The sequence below is a fragment of the Oxyura jamaicensis genome, chromosome 1, assembly GCF_011077185.1.
Source record: "Oxyura jamaicensis isolate SHBP4307 breed ruddy duck chromosome 1, BPBGC_Ojam_1.0, whole genome shotgun sequence".
Lineage (NCBI taxonomy): Eukaryota > Metazoa > Chordata > Aves > Anseriformes > Anatidae > Oxyura > Oxyura jamaicensis.
Genome location: NC_048893.1, coordinates 148,478,193 through 148,501,234, shown reverse-complemented (window position 1 = coordinate 148,501,234; position 23,042 = coordinate 148,478,193). Strand labels below are relative to the sequence as shown.

General features: G+C 36.3%; 1 protein-coding gene across 1 annotated transcript in view; it reads right to left on the bottom strand.

Moving 5' to 3' along the window:
• Window positions 1-23,042, bottom strand: part of NALCN (sodium leak channel, non-selective) — a 233,975-nt gene that overhangs the window by 73,338 nt on the left and 137,595 nt on the right. The window contains exons 14-15 of the mRNA XM_035318632.1: window positions 16,413-16,550; window positions 12,949-13,023 (exon numbers count right to left, since the gene is read on the bottom strand). Coding sequence (XP_035174523.1) covers window positions 12,949-13,023; window positions 16,413-16,550 — 213 coding nt within the window. The remainder of the gene's footprint in view (window positions 1-12,948; window positions 13,024-16,412; window positions 16,551-23,042) is intronic.

Below are 23,042 nucleotides of genomic sequence, written 5' to 3'. Positions count from 1 at the left end.
CAGACACATGGTCTGATTTTTGGGTGGTCTTGTGCAGAGTAAGGAGCTGGACTTGATGATCTTTGTGGGTCCCTTCCAACTCAGGATATTCTATGATTCTATTCATAAAAATGTAAATTATATTACCTGGTTATGTGAGACTAAAGTTCAATCTGCATGTATCATGCATCTTTTTCTTCAGCACACAATCATCACAATCTAAACACTTATGCAAAGAAGGAGAAAGTATGTGGACCCCTTTTCTGTGCTATCTCCTAGCAAAAGCCCTCACCAGTATCTAATAATTATTACAGATATTCCAACAGTGTTTAGAGATTTCAGCAGAGCCTGGGACCACACCGTGTCAGACTCTGTCTGTATCAACACTGTAAACAGGCCTTGACTGTCTTCATGAGGTTAGAATCTGAATTCACCAAGACACAGGAAGATTGGACTGTAAGAATTTCTGTTATCCCTGTTTGGTAAATGTGAAAGCAAAAGGCTAGCATTTCACTCATAATGAACTTGCTTTATTCTTTAAAGTGATAGTAAGAGGCCTCCATAGAAAAAGGAATGGTCCTTAGTGACCTGTCCAAATTAGCAAAGGAAGGCAGGTTTCAAGAAAATAAAGCCTTTCCCCGCCAAGTTTTCACAAGGATACTGAAAGACTTATGAAGCTCAAGAATGAAAAGAGTAGTGGGTGAGGCATGGAAGAAATGAATGTCCAAAAAGATTAAATCAGACCTAAGGTCACTGGTGCTATTTGAAATCATGCAAGAGATCACTTCTGCTCGGTTGGGCAGAAGTGAGGACATTGTAAGGACAGTCCTGAAAAATGGCAGTGATAATGATGATGCAACATTGACCTAAGTTTATATTTGACATAAAAAATCAGCAACCAGCTAGCTGGTAATGTAATTTAGAAATCTCAGCTGCTGCCTGACCATTTTGTGAAAGTTTTATTGACACATTTCGCCAATAGGAATTCATCATCATTGCACTGTGATGACCAATAGACAGTAAGTGTTACCATGGCTATGTCTCATTTTTCTAGATTTTGTTTTCTCTGGTGGGTAGGAAACTCCATTTTGAAGTACATTCATTTCAGCTGCCAACAGGAGACCTTGAACTAACAGATTTGATTTCCACATGAAGTGATACTGAGCGGAGATGATGGTCATTATCTAGGTTGTACTGCAGTTCACCTTAGCTTTATATAACTTGATTCTGTTGAAGTCGATGTTGAAGCCCCTGCCACTTGCACCAATAAGTCAGCTTTAGTATTTTGCAGTGGCAAATATAACTGTTTTTTAGCTAGTAGGGTTCTTAAAAGAAAAAATATAGCAGAGGTGTGTTTGTGCGTCTATGCACATATGCATGTTTAACACAGAGGAGGTTTGAGAGAACAATATCATACAAAGCAAGAGTATATGCTATTCTTTTTCAAAGTAACTCTAATAAGTAAATGAACATTTAGTTGTAATGTATTGGAAAATAGAAAGCAATGGCCACCTCATTGTGAAGGCCCTTATAAGCTTCTGCACACACCTGCTCATGCTCAACCCAAACTGCCATGTTCCTGTGAGCTTAGGGCGAGTCGGTGAAGTCCTCACACAAATGCACAGAACATGCATTCTCTGTATCACATTAAGTGTGGATAAAAAGTATCTGCTGAAACTTTTACCATCTCTAACAAATTAAAAATTTCAACAGGTTTCCATGGGTAATATTCTACTTTTTATTATTATTTTTTAAACTTAAATGCGTTAAAGACTGTCATGTCAGGTTTTCAAGACAGACACATTTTGAAAAAAAAAAAGAAAATAAAAGTGGTGTCAAACGTAAATGAAGATCACATTATGGCACTCATGGAGAAATTCTAGTAACAATTTCTTACAACTCCTATATAACTATGAACTCCAATATATGCTATGGATTCAGTAAATGAACTAGAAGTCTGCTTTCCTAGAACTGAACCAGAACTGAAAATATTTTTTTCACATCATATAAAATAGAAAAATACTGTAAGAATTTTGAGAGAGATTCACTGAGTTTTTAAAGAAGAACAAAAAGAGGAAGAGGATGAGGGATAGTCCAGAACCATAGAGATGAAGTACTGTTTTACACCATGTGGGATTTCATCCTGTATCCCATCAAAACGTATTGTCCATTGCTTTTTGAAAGACTTTAATGTAAGCCTGTGATATCTTGACATGATGTGGTAAATGCATAAAAGCTAACACCAGAAAGTCTTTTTACAGAAGTTTTATGCATATCTGTTGGTACCACAATTCAAAGATTAAAAATGACAGCTAGCATTAACAGCTTTAGTTCCTACAGTAGCTCTGGCAAGTCTTTAAAATTGCTTGCAGCTACTGCTAGTAGCTTGTTTTCTCCAAGCTCATCTGCAACTTTTTATGATTTCAAAATTACTTGATACACATCAGAAACCTACCTAAGATATAGACTGAACAAATGAATGCATTGTATTTTTCTCATCTGTTATCCATTTGAGTATCCAGATCCAAAAGGCTAAAGCATATACTTAACATAGGGAGCATTCTGAAATAACAGGCTGTTGAATACAGCTACGTTGTTTGCTACAACCTTTGTTGTTGTTGTTAATGTTGTTAAAACTGCCAATTGTTTAAAGCTTCACTGTTGCAGATGTTCTGGTTTCAGAAAAATGCAGATTCTTGCACTCTAAATACCCATTCACAGATGGTTTGGGCTGCAGATAGCTGTGTACCTGTGCCTTGTTCTGAAACATGAATTGTTTATGCTTTGGTTTTCATAATAAGGTGAGAGGGGGGATCAAGAACTCTTCCAGATCATTATTTTCTTTTCCTTAATAGAATGCTTTTTAAAATGGTTTGTGTTCCAAAGAGTTACTTCCTTCCAAAAAATGAAAGTACCTTGCTTTTAACAAGCCATGCATGGTAGTGTGGCAAGCAGTTCACAGAATACCGGCTAGCTGGCATGTGAATGTGTTCTGTGGGAAAGCAGGGTTCTACATGGAGAACACAAGCCCTGCAGAGCCTTAGCTGGTTTATGTGTTTTCTTTTTAACAGAGGGAAAAATCATTGTTTTCTAGATCTTTTTTTTTTTTTTTTTTTTTTTTTTTTTTTACAGTACGTAACTCTATTTTCTCAATTCCCAAATCCACATTAAGGAAACCTTTTATTTTTTGTATTGTTTCAAGAATACTATTTCAATTATCCCTCACACCAGACAATCTAGATTTCCTTCTCCTTTTGGAACCAAGTTTAGGAAGAAGAACTTCTCAGCCTTAATCACTGTACTGCACCACACAGGCTTCAGCTTGGCTGACGGTCAGATTGTGACTTCTCTTTATAACCAATTCTGCTGAATAAATTACTTTGTTAGCCCTTACCTCTGTAAAGTTATCAGAGGGGTTTAATTATGAAGATTTATTGACCAAAACATAAGCAAAGATTAATGCAAAGTATTTATTCTTAGAAGTTCACAGTGAAAAGTTAAAGGAAAATAAGCAGGGGACTGAGTTCAGGATGGTTTCTTCATTTGTTCTATAGACAATCATACAGAAAGACAGCAGCAGGAGTGTCTAGCAGAAGCTATAAAAATAGCATATATTTTCACTAGCAAGAAAACCAATGTGCTGTTTCAGTTGTTAGAACTGCTTTACATAGAGATGATGAGTATCTGGAGGGCAAAAGCATATGGAAACCAAATTCTGTATCTTAGTATCTAGGAACAGTTACAAAGCAAACAAAACCTAGAAAGGTTTAAAAACACTGATAAACTATCTCAGCAAACATCATGTGCTTCATCAAAACAAAAATTATCATGCGATTCAGGTCAGTGGCAGTACCCTGGCTTTTTCTTCCCGTTCATTTGACTTCAACAGAAAAACAACAAAAATAACTCAAGCCTGAAAATGAGTTAAAATTTGTAACTTTCCCCAGCACTGACATTAGAATCATGCTATATGTGAGACAGAGAAAAGCACACTAACGGAAGGCTAGTTTGCAGAATGGACTTCTGTGTTTAGCTCTGGGAAAGATCAGCATACTGCTTATTTTTATCTCTTTGCCAGTGTGACTCCCATATTGGAAACCTGGTTTGTGTGAAAGCTCTTTCTCACATCACAAACTTCAGCAATAAGTACATGCTTTGGACACAAAAACAGTGAACATCAAATATCAGTAGGAAGTTTTTGTCCAAAAGAGAGCAGTGATCATTCGCAGAGCAACAGCCAAGTTCAAAAAGGAGAGAAACCTTGAAAGACTGCAAGGAAATCAGTACTGCATTTGTGAATTTTTGGAGGTTCTCTTAATAAAGAGATGGCTGTTTTGCAATTTTTCAATGATGGAAGGATGGATAAATCCCTTTGACAATGAATGCGGAAAAGCGAATACAGGCAGATGTGATCACACGACTATCAAAAGACTATCCTTACTGCATCCAGATATGAAAGAAAAAGAAATGACAGGTGAGAAAATGAGAACCATAACAATGGTGATGAGCATATTGACAAGAAGAAGAATGAAGTATCGTAGGAAATAAAATATAAAAAAATAAAAAATAAAAAAATCCCAGAATCCTGGTATTAATGTAGCAACACAAGCTAATGTGTCAGTGCAGAGATTATAAGATGGATATCCTCAACATCATTAGTGGTACAGTTAGAGCTTTATTCTCTTGGGAAGTAATTATTTGTGTCTTTGCCTTTCAAGACCAAATGTAACTAAAAAAACTTAGTGGGATACATTAAGACCCATGAGAGCCACACTTCTGACATATTCCCATGGCAAAGGGTGAATATCTGGTTTCACATAGACCATCCCATCTTTTTTCTGTGGATACCTTTTGCTCTTCAAATGAATAAAGTCCATATTTCCTTCTATGCCCATCAAGATGGAAGTTGGGAAACTCTGCAGAGATCCTATCGGATTCTTGCAACACCTTTAGAAAACTAACTGAAGTGCCAAAGCCAGGAACCTGTTACTTTATGAACCTACGTTCACAAACTACTAAGTCTTTCTCTGATGCAAATGGAGAGAGATAAGCAGCTTTAAATGTTGACTTTTGTGCTTCTTTCTTTCTATTAACAAATGAGTGCCTAACCTAAATTAGGATCCCAACCAAGGAACTTCTCTAAGACACTTAACATTAGAGGTGGTGATTTTGGGCCTCAGTAATGTAAAAGCACCCATACTATTAAATGTCAACGAAACACGGTTCCCAAAGTTGGAGATTCGTGTCATTAAACTTTATCCACTGGAAGTCAGACACTGCCTAATTAGTTGTCTAGACTCCCTCTGTAATAAATAGAAAAAGTGAGCACCCATTTTGGAAGGTATGAATCATTTCTCAGAGGGTGACTATGACTACAGGTGAAGCAGAGATGTCTGGTTTAGACTAATGTCTAACTTTTTGTATGGCTAACAAGGTAACGTGAATTCTGTCCTTTGACATTTTAGAAAATTGCAACCTTTATCTAAAAGAGTAAGAATTTGTTCTCTTGGTACATAATTGTTCTAAAACTTGAGGATAGTACCTTCTAAAATTCTGAGTGTTGGATAAACTACAAAAGCATGAAAAGTTTTGTTATGCTGCTTACTGCATATACACAGAGAATTCTAAGGATTTATTTATTTGTTTATTCAGTGTATATTTGGAATAGAATGGAATGGAATGGAATGGAATGGAATGGAATGGAATGGAATAGAATAGAATAGAATAGAATAGAATAGAATAGAATAGAATAGAATAGAATAGAATAGAATAGAATAGAATAGAATAGTTTTCAGTTGGAAGAGACATACAAAGATCACATATCAGAGTATTCTGGGGCTGATCCGAAGTTAAAACATATCGTCAAGAGCATTATCCAAATGCCTCTCTAACACAGGCAGGTGCATCAACCATCTCTCTAGGAAGCCTGTCCCAATGTCTGTTTTCTTGGTTTATCCGTGTCTAGTCTGAAACTCCTCTGATGCAGCTTTGATCCATTCCCAAGTGTTCTGCCACCAGATACTGTCTGATTTTTGGGTGGTCCTGTGCAGAGGCAGGAGCTGGACTTGATGATCCCTGTGGGTCCGTTCCAACTTGGCATAGTCTATGATTCTTTGAACTGATTGCATGTGAACTTAAGATCAAAGATATATATTTTGCTTTTTCTCTCCAGCTTACAGATGAACAAAACTGAAAACTATAGCAATCACAGAAAGGAAAATTTATGTTTGTTCTTGGGATGTAAGCTGGAATTCTCTGGCACGTGAGTGCTGCTATTAGTTTAATAAAAATTACAACTCTACAAGCAACAGTTCCAGTAACCTTCTTAAAATCAACAAGATGCTATGGTGATCAGAATCCTACAACACTGAAAAAATACTTTATCCTACTTAGTATAAATCTTTGATTTGAGTCTTTTATTTGAATTAATTCCACTTTAGAGAAGAATGTAGAAGGACTAAGCACAATATTTTAAAGACTAACTTACCTGTCTTCACTGACATTAACCAAAATTTTATGTATGCATTCTTGCACGAAAAGTGATCAGTATCAAAATCATTTTTAGAATATTGTCCCCAGAAATATCTTGTATAATGTTCAGTAAACACTAGGTACTCTTCTTTTACTTAGTAAGAGGCCAAAATTTTCATTATAAAACAGGGATTTTCCTACCTTACAAAGCAGAATAGTGAAGAAACAGAAGTAACTGCTTAGTGAGAAAAAAATAAGTGCTAATTGCTCTGTTTCCCTAAAAACAATACTAGAAAAAAAATCAAAGAAAAAAACAAGGCAGTTTTAAGACCAAATGGATTAACACCTAAAACTTTTCTTCCTTATTTATTTATTTATTTATTTATTTTTATTTTTAAAGACATCTATACCCTGCTGGTGCTGTAGTTCTGGGCAATCAGGTGGTAGTGGATTGTAGTACCAGTACCTCCCTCCTCCCTGTGTCCCCATCACTACCACCACCACAAAAGACAACAAGGAGTACTACGGAACCAGATGCCATCATCGAATGGATGGTACCCAAGTCTTGATTAATTTTATTCTGCTACAATTGCTCCTTCTTATCAAACAGAGTACCTAACGGTTTCCTTCTTGTCTTTCACTATGAAGGTTGTATCAAGAATACTGATGTTTCTTGAACTGTTTCATTTTGGAAAGCTTCTAAGCATTTTAAAACCTAACCCTAAGTCACTGACGTCAAATTGAGTTGCTCAGACATTAACTGTTGCCAAAAACAAGAATCTATCACAAAAGACAAAACAAGCAAAGAAGCTATCTTTATCTCCAGGCTTCTCTGTTTATGAGTTTCTGTTTTCAACATCAAAGAGTTAACATTGAGGTTTTAAAAAAGAGAAACTAAACATAGTAAACATCTGCTGTTTTTAAAAGCACTGAGGCAAAATAATGTATTTCTAAAAGCAGGCTTTTATAAAAATATATACTATATATATACTTATACACATCTCTGCATCCTCCTGCATATACTGCTTAGATATGGATTCAGGGGAAAAAAAAACCTGTATGATGGAGCAGAATGGGAGGGAAGGGAGTATGCATATCTGGCAAGTACCTTCACTGATGAGCATAAGAATTTCATTAAACTGGAAGAAAAATGTCCTTACTGCATATTCCTATTAACTCCTCCAAGAATTTCTGTTGCTAGGTAGTAACGCATGTTTTGAGAAAATATTTTTAGTAATGAATGCAATCTGTACTCATGTTTTAAATGCACACATGAGAGCAAAGACAGAACATGCGTGATGGTATGACAGAAATCTGACCTTCCCTAAGGGAATATTCCTTTGAAGCAGCAGGACTACACTTATATGTGACTTCAGTAATTCAATGTGGATGGATATTCCTGTCTGACTTGAGGGGCCTAGGCACCGGAGGGACTTTGTTCTCCTCCTCTCCATGTATGAAAACCCAGATGTGTCCAAATTATATATGAACCCAAAGATGACACTTCAGCTTTGATTCTCTAGTTCTAAAATAGGGACACAACAATCTCATCTGATATAAGACTTAAGATGAACCCTTCAAAGTTAGTAATGTAAGCAGGGGTTGTTATCACAAGCATAAAGCATATCAAGAACATTTTATCTTCTAATACTGTTGAAATTACATATATTTCAACTGTGAAGCTCCAGAAAATAGGATTACAGAAGTAGGATAACATGGCCAAGGAATTTAGGCAACTGCTTACATTCAGAGATGCTTGAGAGGTTTGCTCTTTCCCTTGTGGAAATAGAACACACTTAAATGGTGCATTATTTTAACCATCACTGAGCTCTATGACTTTAGTTCTTCATTGTGCTACCTGTAAATTGCTTCTGAAATCCTGTGCAGATTATGGAAAATTAGAGGTTTAAAAATGACTGCACTGGGTTGGATCAAAGGTCCATCTCACCAGTGTCCAGTCTCTGACACAACCAGCAGAAGATGTCTAGGAAATGAGTATAAGAACACATCAAATACAGATCAATTATGCTTTCTGCATGTTCTCTCAGCTTTGACAACCTCTGGGGCTGAAACCTGAAATCAGTAAATGTGTGGAAAATAAGATGGGAAAAGTTAACAGAGCCGTTGTGAAGGAAAGTCATGCTTCACAATCTGTTAAGAGTTCTTTGAAGTAGTCAAACAACACCTGGATTATAACTCACACTATGCAGCTGAATATCCAAAACGAAAAGTCCAAAAATTGGCTTTCAGATGAATCCTTTCAGCTTCTTAAATTGTAAGCAACAGTTTATGGACAGGGGGCAGAAGAAAAGAATAAAAGGGGAGGAAAGCAAGATTGTAGCTGATAGATTTCTTGTTCCTTAGACCCTTGTCATCCGCATAACTCATGATACTCTGAACGCCATAGAAGAGGGCATCACTGGAGAATGAGCAGGATGAACCTCGTATCTGAAGATGAACTAACGTGTTAGTCAGTCTGTATTGCAGCAAAGGATCAAGTTTATTGTACAAACAGCTAGTGAAAATGAGCTATTGTACAAGCCCTTTTCACTTGACATGAGCTATAAAGGCAGACAAAGCCAAGATGAGACATGTGGCAGGGCATGGGAGATATATTGTGAATGAAACACAGAGCTATAAGAATACAAAGAATGATTCTGTTCCTAAACCAACTGAATGGCGTATTGGAAAAATAGATTCTATTCCTATATACACCTGTGAAGCTAAGTAAATCACTTAAATCAATCTTTTACAAGTGTTATTTTTGGTCTAGAAGGGCATCATAGAAAGTCAGGAAGGCAATTAATAGTTTTGTCTTCACAGCAAAACTTGAATACTGTGCAATAAATAATACACAAATCATGCATTGTACAATAAAGAAAAAAAATATTACCTAGTTGCTTGTTAATGTGAGTTGTATGTGTTCTTTGCTATAAATGAGGTTAGACTTTTGGAAAGAATATTATATAATGATCTAATTGAAAACTGAATCATGATGTATATCCTTAAATAAAATGAGGATATAAATTCACACAGGTACATTTAATTCTAAAAGTTTACTGTCTTTTAATTACATCATTTTACAATCTTACTTATAATCTCCTACTTGTGTAATGTATTCTTTGCTTGGATTTATTCTTATGTAAACACATTTACTGAACCAACACAAATACTAAGTGTTTATATATCACTTTACATTTTAGAGTACATTGCAAGTATTGGGTAATTAGTCCCTTCTCAATAATCTGAAAGATAATTAATAATATTTCTGTTACCAAGATCAAGAAAATGAATTAAGTTATAATTAAGAAGTATACGTCCCAAAGGGATTATTAGCTAGGTGTCATATTCTCCCTTCTTCCTTGAAAATCATCCAGTACTTCATCATTTGAAAACGCCCCCAAGCTTAACAGCCATTAAATGTAGAGAAAAAAATGCAAACATGAGGACAGAAATACTTTTGAGAGCATTATAATTTCACCATTTTTAACAAATCAATGCCTTTTACATTAACAGTTTGAAAGATTGATTTATCCCTTGGCACCATTCAGCTTTGAATTATAGATGTCAAAAAACTTCCTTTGCAGTGATACAGATCTGTTTCCTTATAGAAATGGTCTTGATTAAAACATAACAATTACCTCACAATCTTCCTTCTTCTTATAGTTCATTTTTAGCGGAGAATTCAAAATATCATTGAATTAAAAACTCTTCCTGCTTTATCTTCTGAGATAAGACAACCAATATTTCAGTACAATAGTGCATAGCCACTATCAGCACTGAGCCTGTGATACCATCGCATTTACCGCACAGGAAACCTTTTCTGTTCTAGTCACTTAGTCAGGTGTGCAATCATTCCAATAATTCTCCGTGATTCAGCTCCAAGAACCAATCTCTTACTTTCTTTCACCTTAAGCATTTTTAAACCATGCAACACTTTTCATAATATGAATTTGTTTGTATAAAACACCAGAAGAGAATATATTCAGTACTATTGAGCAATAGTCTTTGAAGAGAGGCTACTGTTTAAAGTAATATTTCAAAGCATAAATACAAGGGAATCACTGTCAGCCAGCTTGGATATATTTATACATCAAAATGGTATATAATAACTGCATCATTATGCCAGAGTCAAACAAATTGTCATGTCCAATGGCAAACTGCAGACCTTTTCCTTAAATACTGGCTTGGTCATGGAAATAAAATGTACTGTCAGTGAAGTGATGGTGCCACACTGCATGGCAGCTAGAAAGTTTGGCAGCTAGAAGGTCTGCTCACTTGGGCATCTGTTTTACTATGGCTCAGCATCCAACTTGTGTAGTTGTGCTGCTGCCACTCTCAAAGTTATGAAATTTGGGGACTTTTTTCAGTAATTATATTTACGTTTTTTAATTGAGTGTGGTCTACTTATACTCTATGGTTATTACGGAGACAGGGTTCCTACCTGGGTAAGAAGATTTCAGGCTAACACAGTGGCAAGCACTGCAAGTGGTGCTGCTTCTGTGGACATGGCCAAACATTGCTCATTGATGGGAAGTAGAGAATATTTGTCCTCTCTGCGTCTATTTGTCCTTTGCTTGTTTTTTCCTCCCTTTTCCCTTTGATTAATTATCCTTATCCTTATCCATGAGCTTTTTTTTTTTTTTTTTTTTTTTTTAATTTCCATCATACTTTCTTTTCCCCTCATCTTTTGAGGAGGAGGAGTGAGAGAGTAGTTGTGGAGTTTTGCTGCCCAGCTGGGTAAAACCACCACAGCCTCTCCTCATTGCTTTTTGTTCACCAGTTCCAGAGGGGTGCACCTATAACTCAAAGTCATGTTGCTGTCATCTCATAAGCAAAGGTGTAGATTTAAAAAGTGGTTTATGAATCAAAGAAGCTAAGTTTCACAGGAAAGCTACAGGATTTTACGTCTCAAGCTGTTCACTTCAGAAAGTTGATTTGTGCTCCTAATTCATGCAGACATTATGAAAATTTTCCTGTAAGATTATCAGTATGATATCACATTGCTTATCATACATCTGAGTCATTTTCATTTCAGATCATTTTACCTCTTGAGACTGGTAAGGAGCAATGAGTAAACTTGATTTGGTCTATTCAATTTGCATACTCAAGATTGTCTGGCCATCCCAGAATCAACTATAAGATCTCTAATTTCACATATGTGAGCTGATTAACTGATATCCCGTATTTATATTTCTTTGTGCCAGAAAATGCCTACTCTTTTAGCTCACTGCATTTGCAGTATACACTGATATTTAATACTGCAGCAGCAAATGCCATAATGATTTTTAGACTGAATTCTATAAAGAAGATCTTAAAGTGCCTATATTTTTATTTTGTAGTGCCCTGAATATTAGAATTCTGGGAAGGAATAGTAGTTTGACACATTACTATTATTCAGTGAGCATACATGAAACATGCTACCCTTAAATCCACATTTAACATGTTTAGACAAATGGGAAATTTATAGAAAATAAGCACAACTAATACAAACATAATAAATCAAGAAATGCATAACTTCAGTTTTAAACTAAAAGAGAAATAATATGTTTGGAAAAATAAGGGAAAGTTAATCTGGCACATTAGCTTCAGTGCAAAATCAGTAAATTATCTGGGAGATTATTTTTCAAGGATTAAAAGAATAAAATTCTACACCAATTGCTGATGCACATTAAAGAAAAACAAAACCAAAAAAATGATGGGTGAAAGAAGGCTATAACCCAAATATTTCAAAGGCACTTTTGACATATTAAGCTCTCAGTATGCTATCTCACACATGAAATAGGCAAATGCTTATGATTTTGCATCTCTGCACAAATAAAATCACACCGGTGTATTTATGTAAAGCATAGAGACACCTTCCTCTCTGGTGATTTTCTCAGAAGGTCAGAATGGCCAACATGAATCCTCTAGTTACATTTATTTTATGTGATTTTCATTCTGGGGTTCAAACCTGAGACAGTGGCTTCTAGGTAATCTTGATCCTCAAATCTGGAGAATCAAGCAAGCGAGGTAACTTTGACAAGTGTCTTTAGGACTCACCCAACACATTCAACCTGATCCCCTCTATCACTTCCTGTCTGTTGACTCTTGCCAGTGCTCTCACCTGCAGCGGTTCCACAGTGTGCTCATACATTATCATATGGCTCATAGCATTTTAACTTTTGAGGCCTGAAGTCAGAGAGATTGTGTGCCTTGCTGTAAATTAAGTATTTTTACTTAATTTTACTTTCAAAAGGCTATGGGAGCTACATCTTACAAAAGTTTACCCTCTGCAGAAGTGGGTCCATTTTTTTTTTTTTTTTTTTTTTAATAATCTCTTAATTTCTACCTTGTATTTTGTGACGGTCAACTATCCATCGAAGAACGGCTATTCTTTTCAACATCTACTGTTTTCCTCATACTCATGAAATGTCTCACATCTTTTGCCATAAGAACAACAGTAGAGAAATGTTTTATTGAAAATACTTTCAAGCACAGAAAAAAACATGTTCTTACTTGTTTAAGTTTCTTCAGATCTTCATCAAGTTCCAAGTTGTCCAGAATAACAGCAACAAACAAACTGAGCAGAATCTACAAAACAATTACAAATTATTTTGTAAAGCTTGCCTTATATTTCTCAAGAAATACTATTAAATACAATGGAAAAATGAGGGTGCTATTGATGTAAAAGGGGGTATTGCCTTTGACATTTGTTGAGCTAATATCACTTGCCTATGTATGCCTGCTAGTCATTTTGTAAGTAGTAAATTGTTTCTGGCTTATTTGACTTGCTTAATGCTCACAATGTCTCTGTGCAAAGTAGCTAACTCCACTTGGAAAGAAAAGTAAATTTGTGTCATTATTTGAATGGATCAGGAACCACAGTGTTGGAAACACATGCATTTTCATTTACTGTCCATTAAATGTTGTGTAGATATGCCTTTAGGAGGAAGAATTACAGAAAAGAAAGTATGTGTATATCAGATGATATTTTCCTTGTGTAGAGGTAGTGATTAGAGGCCAAAGAAGGGGAAAATTTCACTGATATGGCTGTGAAGGAGATGGAACAGGCAGAGAGTGGATGTAGGTGAGGGAGGATACCTCCATTCAGCATCTCTCTCCAGATGACTTATGTCTTAAAGCAGCAAATTCATACAGATGTAGCTTTACAGCTACTGCCAAGGTTTTAGTGTCTGAGGATCAAGGCAAATATTTACAAACATATTGAGCTTCTACAGGCAAGCACCAATTTCCTAGGGACATCAGTAAGAATTTCATCTCTTTTACAGGAGTTGCAGGCCTAAAATATTTCTTTGGTTTTGAACCACTGACTGACAACCAGAGCTCTTACTCATAAACTTATAAAATGCCATTCTTCAGAAAGTTGTTTTTTTTTTTTTTTTTTTTTTTTTTTTTTTCATAGGGAACTGTCTAGCAATATTTAGAATTTCCTGCAGCTGTTAGAAAAGACATTTTAAATATGCCACACACTTAAACAGGACTTCAAACTGTTTTTGATGATCTGACTACTATGAACTGTGAAAGTTAAGATGGCCTTCAGATTGCAAAAAAGGACATAGTTCTGATAAAATACTTAATCCGTGGCACAAAGCACTTTGATCCCTAATTACTAATGAACGGTTTTGCTATCATTCTGTCAGGATTTTACAGTATGTTTTTTTTTCTTCTTCAGATACTTTATACAGCCTATGATATACTACTACCTGAGCTCAGAGAATACTAGTTAAGGAAATTTCTTTTACATTCCGCATGAAAAAAAGAAATACAGTACTAATTAAAGATATCACCACTTACTGCATTGCTGCTTCATGCACAGATTTGTATCAAGGCATCAAGACTTTCATTAACTCCATTTTCACTTTCTTCAACAAGAACCAAAGACCACGTACCACAAAAGAAAAGTTAAATGCAAACTTATTATTTGTTTAACTTCCTCCACTGCCATCTCGACTAATAACAGTCTTCACTTCCAAGAGAGGTTTTGTTTTTTGAGCTTTTCAACTTTGCTTTCTCATGTGAAGCCTATTCATTTCTTTCAAAAGCTCTATAGTCTGTTTTGCCAAATGCCTGCAATTACCACTTCTCAATTCTAATCCTCCCCCTTCTTCTGGCTGGTGAAAGTTATTTCTCCAGTTGACTTCATTTTTGTTTTTCACTTAGGGCTGTTTATTCTTAGATCTCTTCTTTTTGGTTTCAGGAGCAGCCCAACCATTTTCATGCTACTTTACCAATTCCACGATATTTTCTTTCTTTAAGCTTCTTTTGCCTCTAGACAACTTCGTCCTACATAGCTTTTCTCTTCCAAGGTCTGAGGAAAGTCTTAGATCTGAAGCTAACAACTTCATAAGGCCAGGTAGTTTTACAAAGTTCTCTTATAAAATAGTTTATTCATCCATATAAAATTTCCACAGGTGAATGAGAGGTATACATGTATGAAGCAAAGCAAGGACTGCTTACTTAAACTGTGAATGCCCTGGAAAAGGACTGAAGGACGGTGTACAGACAGATGACTTAGCTCCTAGCAAAATAAGTAGTTTGAGTAAACAAATGTAGGAACCCTAGAAAATTATTTCAAAACATAACACATAAAGCAGAACACTAAACATTTCTTACAGCTAAGTTACTGTTACATTAAGATGTGAATTTTTAGCACAGAGGCCACCTGGCACTATTTTATTACTTGTTTAATGCTTATCTAAGAGGAAAAAAAAAAAAAAAAAAAAGCAGTAAGATTCTCTAACCAGCAACTTTTTGAAAATTCATGACAAAAATCGTCTTCCTTTTTGCTTTTTTCCCCACTTCCCATGGGGTTTTAAGGATTTATTTGTCATAAGAAGTTGCTTTTCCAGACCCAATACTCCTTAGAAGTATAAGTTCCATGTAACTTCTGACAATGGACCTTTGCTCAGATTATATTTTAATTTGGTTAAGCAGCTCTAAGAGAATTGAATGCTCTTTACTGCCACTTATTGAGGATTTCAACCCATGTGACGAAATCTCCTGCATCCACAATTACAGTCTGATCAGTCAGTCATTATGAGTGAAGCGGAACACATAATAAAGTAAAAATGTAACAGGAAACTGACAGAGATCATATAAACACAGTTAGCACCTCACCTAAGTAGGCAACTCAGCAAAAAAAAAAAAAAAGAAAAAAAAATGAAACTATGAATAAGTGCATCAAAACCTGCAGTGAATAAGTGAATGCAAAATACAAAATGAACAAATGCAGGAGTGAAATAAAAGTGGATAAAATGGCTATTCCCCCGGCTGTGGTATTTTCTCTGTGTTGGTATTCAAAATATGGTGCCAAGCCCTTACCGATATAGGATTTCCAAAACCATGTTTTCCATACCATTTTGTCTACTGAAAAATGTAATAATCTGATTTGAAATCCATACACAAAAAAATGCATCTTTTTATATATAATCCCCATTTTCATACACATGCAGGAACTGCTTCATTAAGTCTCATCCTTTTATTGCCTGATATAGTATATCACGTATTTTCCATGCATTGATTTTGCATCAGACAACAGGAAAGCACTGCTTTATAGTTAGGAGTTTGCATCCTAAGGCTTAACACTTCTGACTTTAATTACAGCTGCAAAGAGACTGCAATGGAAATTGAGAAGACTATTTCAACATGATAAATAAAAGCGCTTGCTTCACTCTGCAATCATCAGAACTGTGAAGGCACAAGACAGTTAACAATTATATTATTAGTCTACCAGTGTGACTTGGATCTTAGGAAGAACAACTCACACCAGAACAAACGCTCCCCGCTTATGCCACATGGCTGAAGGGTGAATTCTACTACATCAAAGAACTAAAATGAAAGCCCCCTATGCTGAAAATAAGCATCACAATTAGTTTTAACTAGATGAGAAAAACATTGAATAGGTATGAGAGTAATTCAAAACAAAGAAAAGCACAGTGCATTTGCAAATCAAAACTTACCAGTGTAGCAAAAAGATGATATAGTATAAAATAAATGGCAACTACTGGTGCCCACATATGTCCTACAGCATTCAGTGTCTGATCCATGACATCTACCCATCCTTCCTGTGTGAGAATCTGAAACATTGACATGAAGGCCTGCAAGAAAAAAAATCACATAAATATTAAGAATTCATGAACTATATTAATATGTTTTTATCAACACATTTCTCAAGTTGATTCAACAGAGCAAAACATTTTTTTTTCTTTCTTTCTTTTTAAAACTTAATAAATTAGTGTATTTCAATGTGTAAAGCCAGGTGAAATGTTATTTCAGAGCACAAGCGGAAATAAACAGTCTTGCCTCCATTAGCCCATAGAAAAACCTTTTTGGTTTACTTGTGGGCTAACAAAATAGGAAGGATGACCTGAGCATCACAGCTCATTGTTTACAATACAACACTGTATTGTAATTCTTTGTTTATGCACATTCTTCAGGGTTGCCTCTCTATAAATATGCCTACAATAAAATGTAAAAGTTAAATGAGATCATACATTTATGTTATTTTAACAGCAGAAGCACTTTAGGCTTCCTACTGATGAGACTAAGCAATATAAAACAAGATCCCAGTTCTTCCATCTGTTTCAGTAAGTCATACCCTTCCCCTACACTTTTTATAGAATCATATAATCATTAAGGTTGGAATAGCCCTCCAAGTTCATCTGGTCCAACCACCCCCCTACCACCAATGTCACCCACTAAACCATGTCCCTAAGCACCATGTCCAACCTTTCCTTGAACATCCCCAAGGACGGTCACTTCACCACCTCCCTGGGCAACCCATCCCAGTGCATAACCAAGTTTTGACAGTAGCATTCTTTGTACAATTGTTTCTGTAACATTTTCAAATTCCTTCAGACCAGGGGTCCATGTCAAAAACAGAAGGAGTAAATTAAGTATTTTCCTATCTTTGGTGACAGGATATGAATCCAGATGAGCCCTAGATCCCAGATGTCTTAAACCTTTGAAACCCCATATGCACACTTGAGCCACAGCTCAAAGTGCAAGCACTAAACAGTGTAAAGCACAAGACAAGCTACATCCCAACCCATGAGGGATAGGATGACAGTAAGATGCCAATGAGATACCAGAACTATTATCCTTTTATGGTGCAGATCAGTGGTCACTATCCATTCATGCAGCCTAACTGCTGGAGGTATGTTAAAAGCCTTTCAGGTCAGAATATGGAAACAGGCTCAGAGAGATAAAAACGAATGAGGCCAAAGGTGGTACCTGACACACACACACTCAAAATGAGCCCCTCTGTTTTACCGAAGGAGTGATTGCTCATGGAACTGGGAATCACCAGGAAAAAAAACAGAGCCTGAGTCAGGGGTAGGATTTATGTGATCAGATTCAGCCACAATCATTACAGACGTTTACATGTGGGTAATCACTAAAAGCTTGCTCAACATAAATAACTAAAGCAGATACATCACCCTCTGTCTCCATCTCTTCATTGACTGTGAAGGTAAGGTGGAACACATAGATTCAGAGGTTTACATAGCCACTGGCTGAAGGTAGGTGAGCTAATGGCACCCATAGACCACAGCACGGACCAGAATCTACCTCAGTATGACAAACCTGTGAGCATGAAATGTACATCATACACAGGCACTGATGACTGCTCTGCCTTAGTCACAGAAGTTTGACTACAGAGTAGGAATGATGTGTGGATCCTGATTGTACTAAATCTTTCAATGATGCCAAACTATCACACAAGTTTCCTTTGCTTTTGCCTGGCATCAGAGGTACTATCTTTCCAGACAGCAAAGATCAAAGCTGAGATCTTACTAAAATATAATACATACCAAAAAAGTGCTAGAAATTGAACATGTTACACCCATGAAAAAACTTTATCTGGAGAGCCTTTTGTATCAACTTATCCTAAGCCCAAATGCATGTGGAAAAAGCTGAAAATATGTAGACACAAACTTTTTCACTTGAAAAACAATGAAATGGATTCTCTGAAGCAAAGAGAAGCATAAGCAGTCAGGCTGAGACCTTGGAGTTTGAGTGAGGCATCTATTTTTACAGTTGTTTTTTGGAATTAAATCACACTAACCAAATTTTCAGAGATGATTAGGCCTACACGTCCAAATTACTCATAAGAAGGAAAGCTAAGGTGTACATGGAATAGATCAAAATATCCAAGTGAGCAATTGCATATACTGGGGGATGAAGTTAAGCTTATGACTGCAATTTCTGTGTCAGCAGCACCTTGACCAAATGTCATGTCCCCGCTTTTCCTTTCAACTCATAGATCATGCACAGAACAAAGGCTAGTATAAACTAGAAGCAGCAAATACAGAAAACTGCTCACAATTACCTTTCTTTAAATCCTTTATGTCAGCTAAAATCTTTGCTATATCATGTGTTATGAGAGCCCGAATACAGACTGGAAATTGCACAGTGCCCTCTACTTGCACGTTCCTGTCCATAGTCTTGGTGTTAACCAGCATGCTGCAGGCCTGTGCCCAGGTCCTGCCACAGGCAGGACCCCTTTGAACTCGTGTCCCCTCCCAGCCACAGCTGCAGACTCCTTGTATGGTGCAAAGACAGGATCTTACTAGTGATTCCTTTCCTCACAAAAGATCATGCAGAGAATCTCACAACTAAAAAGACACAAAACTAACCCCTGACCCTGCCAAAATACCAACCAGTGTTATCTAGCTCTGTGAAATCCCTCAAGTCCCTCCCCGTGCAAAACATACAGAGAAGGAAACATCTGAGATCTGTGGCTGTGGAGAGGCTGGGGAGCATGTTTGAAACAAATGGGGCATTGAGCCTCCTTTATATCAGCCAGTGGACAAGAAGACAATGACCCCATCAGTGCGCAGCACCAGTTTTCAGCCTCCTGTTATGAAGTGCAGATAAAGCTAAAAGAGGCAATTGCTGTTTCACTGTGCTCAGAGCATCTCTGGAGACAGTGGTGGCCATACCTGATGGGTGTGATGCTCTTTAGCGAAATAAAAGATAGGGGGATACTACTTTAAGTGATACATCCCACTGCTGGCTTTAAAAACACCTGGGTTACTGGGTAATTGAACCAGTGCAGTATCCTTCATTCTGAATCACTTTAAATTTTACAGTTTATTGCTTTTTAAAAACATGTATTTTAATTAATTCTTCATGTATAAAGATACCCCCAATTCTCTGTTGTGGACCTTGTATTAGTACAGGCACTATATTCATTTGGAAAAAGCCCACTTTTAACACTATAAAGATTACTCTTCAATCTAAATGAGCTGTCCATAAAGCATGTAGCTATTTAAAGTGGCCTTTCAATAGCGTTTAAATATTTAATTATCACGTCAAAGTCCGGTATACCACAAAATGTTAGTTTTAAGAAAACACGGCAGCGCACAATGAGTTTGTTTTGCACCCAGCAATCTCCTCCAGAGCAAGCTATTTTTAGCTGAAAGGTGCTCTTCCCACTGTTTATTTTAAAATGAATTTGAAATGCAACTATCTAGCTGACAGAATCAACATCTGTGAAAATGAGACTTAGAGATTTATGCAAATGGTGACTTTCTGAATTAATTTATGTTATAGAAAAGGCTGTCAATTTCTTTGAGTATTTATGCCCTATTACTTAATTAGCTGTTTTGATGATGGAAGTCAAACCACCTTTTTATTTTTAGTGGAAGACTGGCGAACGCTTGGTGGTATGTACAAGCAAAAGTGCCAGCTCTGATAGCCTGTCCATTTATTCTGGGGTGGTGCCATGCAAACTACTTCCAGCTATAATGTACTTGACTTGTAACTGCTGCTTTGTCCATAGAAAATTATGGGCCAAATCCCTGGGGAATTTGGTAATCAGTTCCCAGATTTCCTAAGTCTTGGAAGCTGCCCTACATTCAGTGGGATTACTTCTGCAAATGAAAATAACAGGATGTATGCCAATGTTGTGCAATGGTTGCACTGCATCTACCCGTGCTGATTTTTCCTTTTTCTCCTGATACAGTAATGAGTGCTCCATGACACTCTGTGAGAAGAGCAGCTGCCTTCCAAAAACATGTCCACAGCACTGAGACTGTAACTGCATCAGAGAATTCAGACTATGTGGTTCAGCTTTTTTTAAGGGAACTTAAAGTTATATTGAACTAACAAGTCACAAATGGAGCTTCCTCCAAGCTCAAGGCTAGAAAGCCAGTCCTGGTTTTACTGAAGATGGTGGGATTGTTGCTGTTGGGATATGCTGGGCCTGGATTTCATTTGGTGTTGACCCATTTAACAGAACAGCAGGGTAATATTTTATTGTCTATACAGTGAATGCTTAGATTTCTTAGCAGCCATCTTACACTGCTGCCTTTGAGCAGAACTCCCCCTCTCATTTCTTCTTCATTTTGGGCTCAACACTAAGCCACCCTCTTTTTTACCCTCCTGGCTCAGTATGTGCAGCCAAAGACACGTAAAAATAGAGATGGCAGATCAGTTAGAAAAAGGAGAGCAAACATCTATATTTTTATACTTTAGTATTAGAGAGAAAGCCAGTCCATTTGGAAAGTTGCAATGGGCAAAAGAAGAGTGAAATTTGTAACCATGGCAACACCGAGCTTGTGCCTATTGACTGTTGTCAGGAAACCATGTGAAAACATGCAATTTATAGGCATTAGTGAAAGGAGGAGGTCTCCTTGTTCCAAAACCCATACTGTGCTTTCTTATAAAGCACTTACAGCTTCAAAAATGATTTTACGTTTTGTCTGTCTCACTGTGGAAGGCACTTCAATGTAAAAACTCCAAATTTAACCTCTGGTGCCACCACTTTGTTAGCGTACTTGTCCTCTGCATATTCAGAAGTGAAAGAAGCCCACAGCAACAGTGCTGGCCATTTGGGGTTCTCTCATTTGGGGGTGAGCCCCTAAAACATCACTGTCACAAATTCTGCTGATGCAGACCCTATATTGCCTCCTACATTATTTAGCACTGCAAGCATTTCTTCAGTCACATTATGAAAATAATATGTTCCAGGCAAACCCAGAACTGCATATTTTATTACTGCCTTATTGCAAACTCGTCTTACTTACTTGTCTTGCATTATTTGTCTTATTCTGTGGTCTTTATTCAGAACAAACATTAGAGGTAATCCCTCAGCCTTTAGTAGCAAGACACACTTTAGCGGGGCATTGTCAGTCAAAATTTGCTTAGTACAAAATTTTCACTGACTCTATTGAACTATTAAAAACTGCTTCACTAGAAAATTACAGAAAGAAAACATACTGTAAATTATACTCCTGAATCATTTATGACTAGCTGAATATTTAAACAAACAATAACTAAAAAACAAGCAGGCACTCTTACCATAGGTTACTATACAAAAACTATTAAAAATATTTCAATTCATTACTACTGGAACACTCCTTTATTAGTGGCAACTGGTCTTGGAACAACCTTGGATGTTCTTTTTTTTAATGTAAATTTTATTTTATTTTTATTTTTTAATGGAGAAAATATTTTCTCACTCTTCAAATGTATTTTAGTATATACATGTATCTGTTAAAATTCAATACACTAAAGGTTCTTATTAAGTCCTAATTGGCCTCAGATGGAACAGCCAAAACCATTTAAAACTTTCCTAACATCCTGATATATCTTGGCAACATTTTACTGCAAATCAATCTGTCTCAGATATTTATACCAATTAATCTAGTTAAAATACACATGTTGTGAATATCTCTTATTTTAATTATACTACAATAATTCTTTCAGGACTGTCATCACCATTTTGCATAAATAACAAATTAATTCTAAAACTAAATTCTATGGCACTTTCAAACTTCTGCAGCTGGAAATTTTTAATCAGAAGTTATGCATGGCACTTGGACATAGAATATGATGGTAATATCACTCGCTTTAGAGAGAGAGGCCTGATTTCATAAGTAAAGCTCCAGGTGTATTATTTTCTTTTTGCTTTCTTCAGCATTTCAAAAACGAATTATACTGAATTCTTTACGATCCTACTGGCTGTTTTTCTAATCACATTTTCTAAACTAGAAAGCATGGCATTACTCTGTTCCCTGTGGGTAGGTATTTTTTGCCTTAAATTCGATGGCTAGCATCCCATAAATCAAATCCAGGTTGATAATTACAAATTGTTGTCTAGCCATTTTGTTTGCTAAATGCATGATCCTTGAGGCTGTCTTGTTCATTGTTGTTTAATTGTTCCCACCAATGCACTTTCACTAAAATAGATACATTGAATAACCAAGCTGTAATGACAGAAACAAATAAACTGTGACTGGAACCAATCCATGTACACTCAGTCTAATACGTTATTAAAGAAATAGCAGTATTTTCATTCAGAACAGTGTGCTTCAATAAATACATTAGCTCCAATTTCCACTGATTTTCAGTGTTCTGTTCTGAATTAATGTAATGCCCACAAATATCCACTATTTATATCCAAAAGGCAAACACTTATTTTGTCAATGCGGACAGGTTTTATAACCCTGTGTAAAACAAGCATTCCTATACAAATCAAGATCAACCATTTCACAATACGTAGATATAAACCACATGAAGACATTTCATATAAATTTTGTGGATAATATCTATGATTATGAGGATGGATTTTTATTTTTATTTTA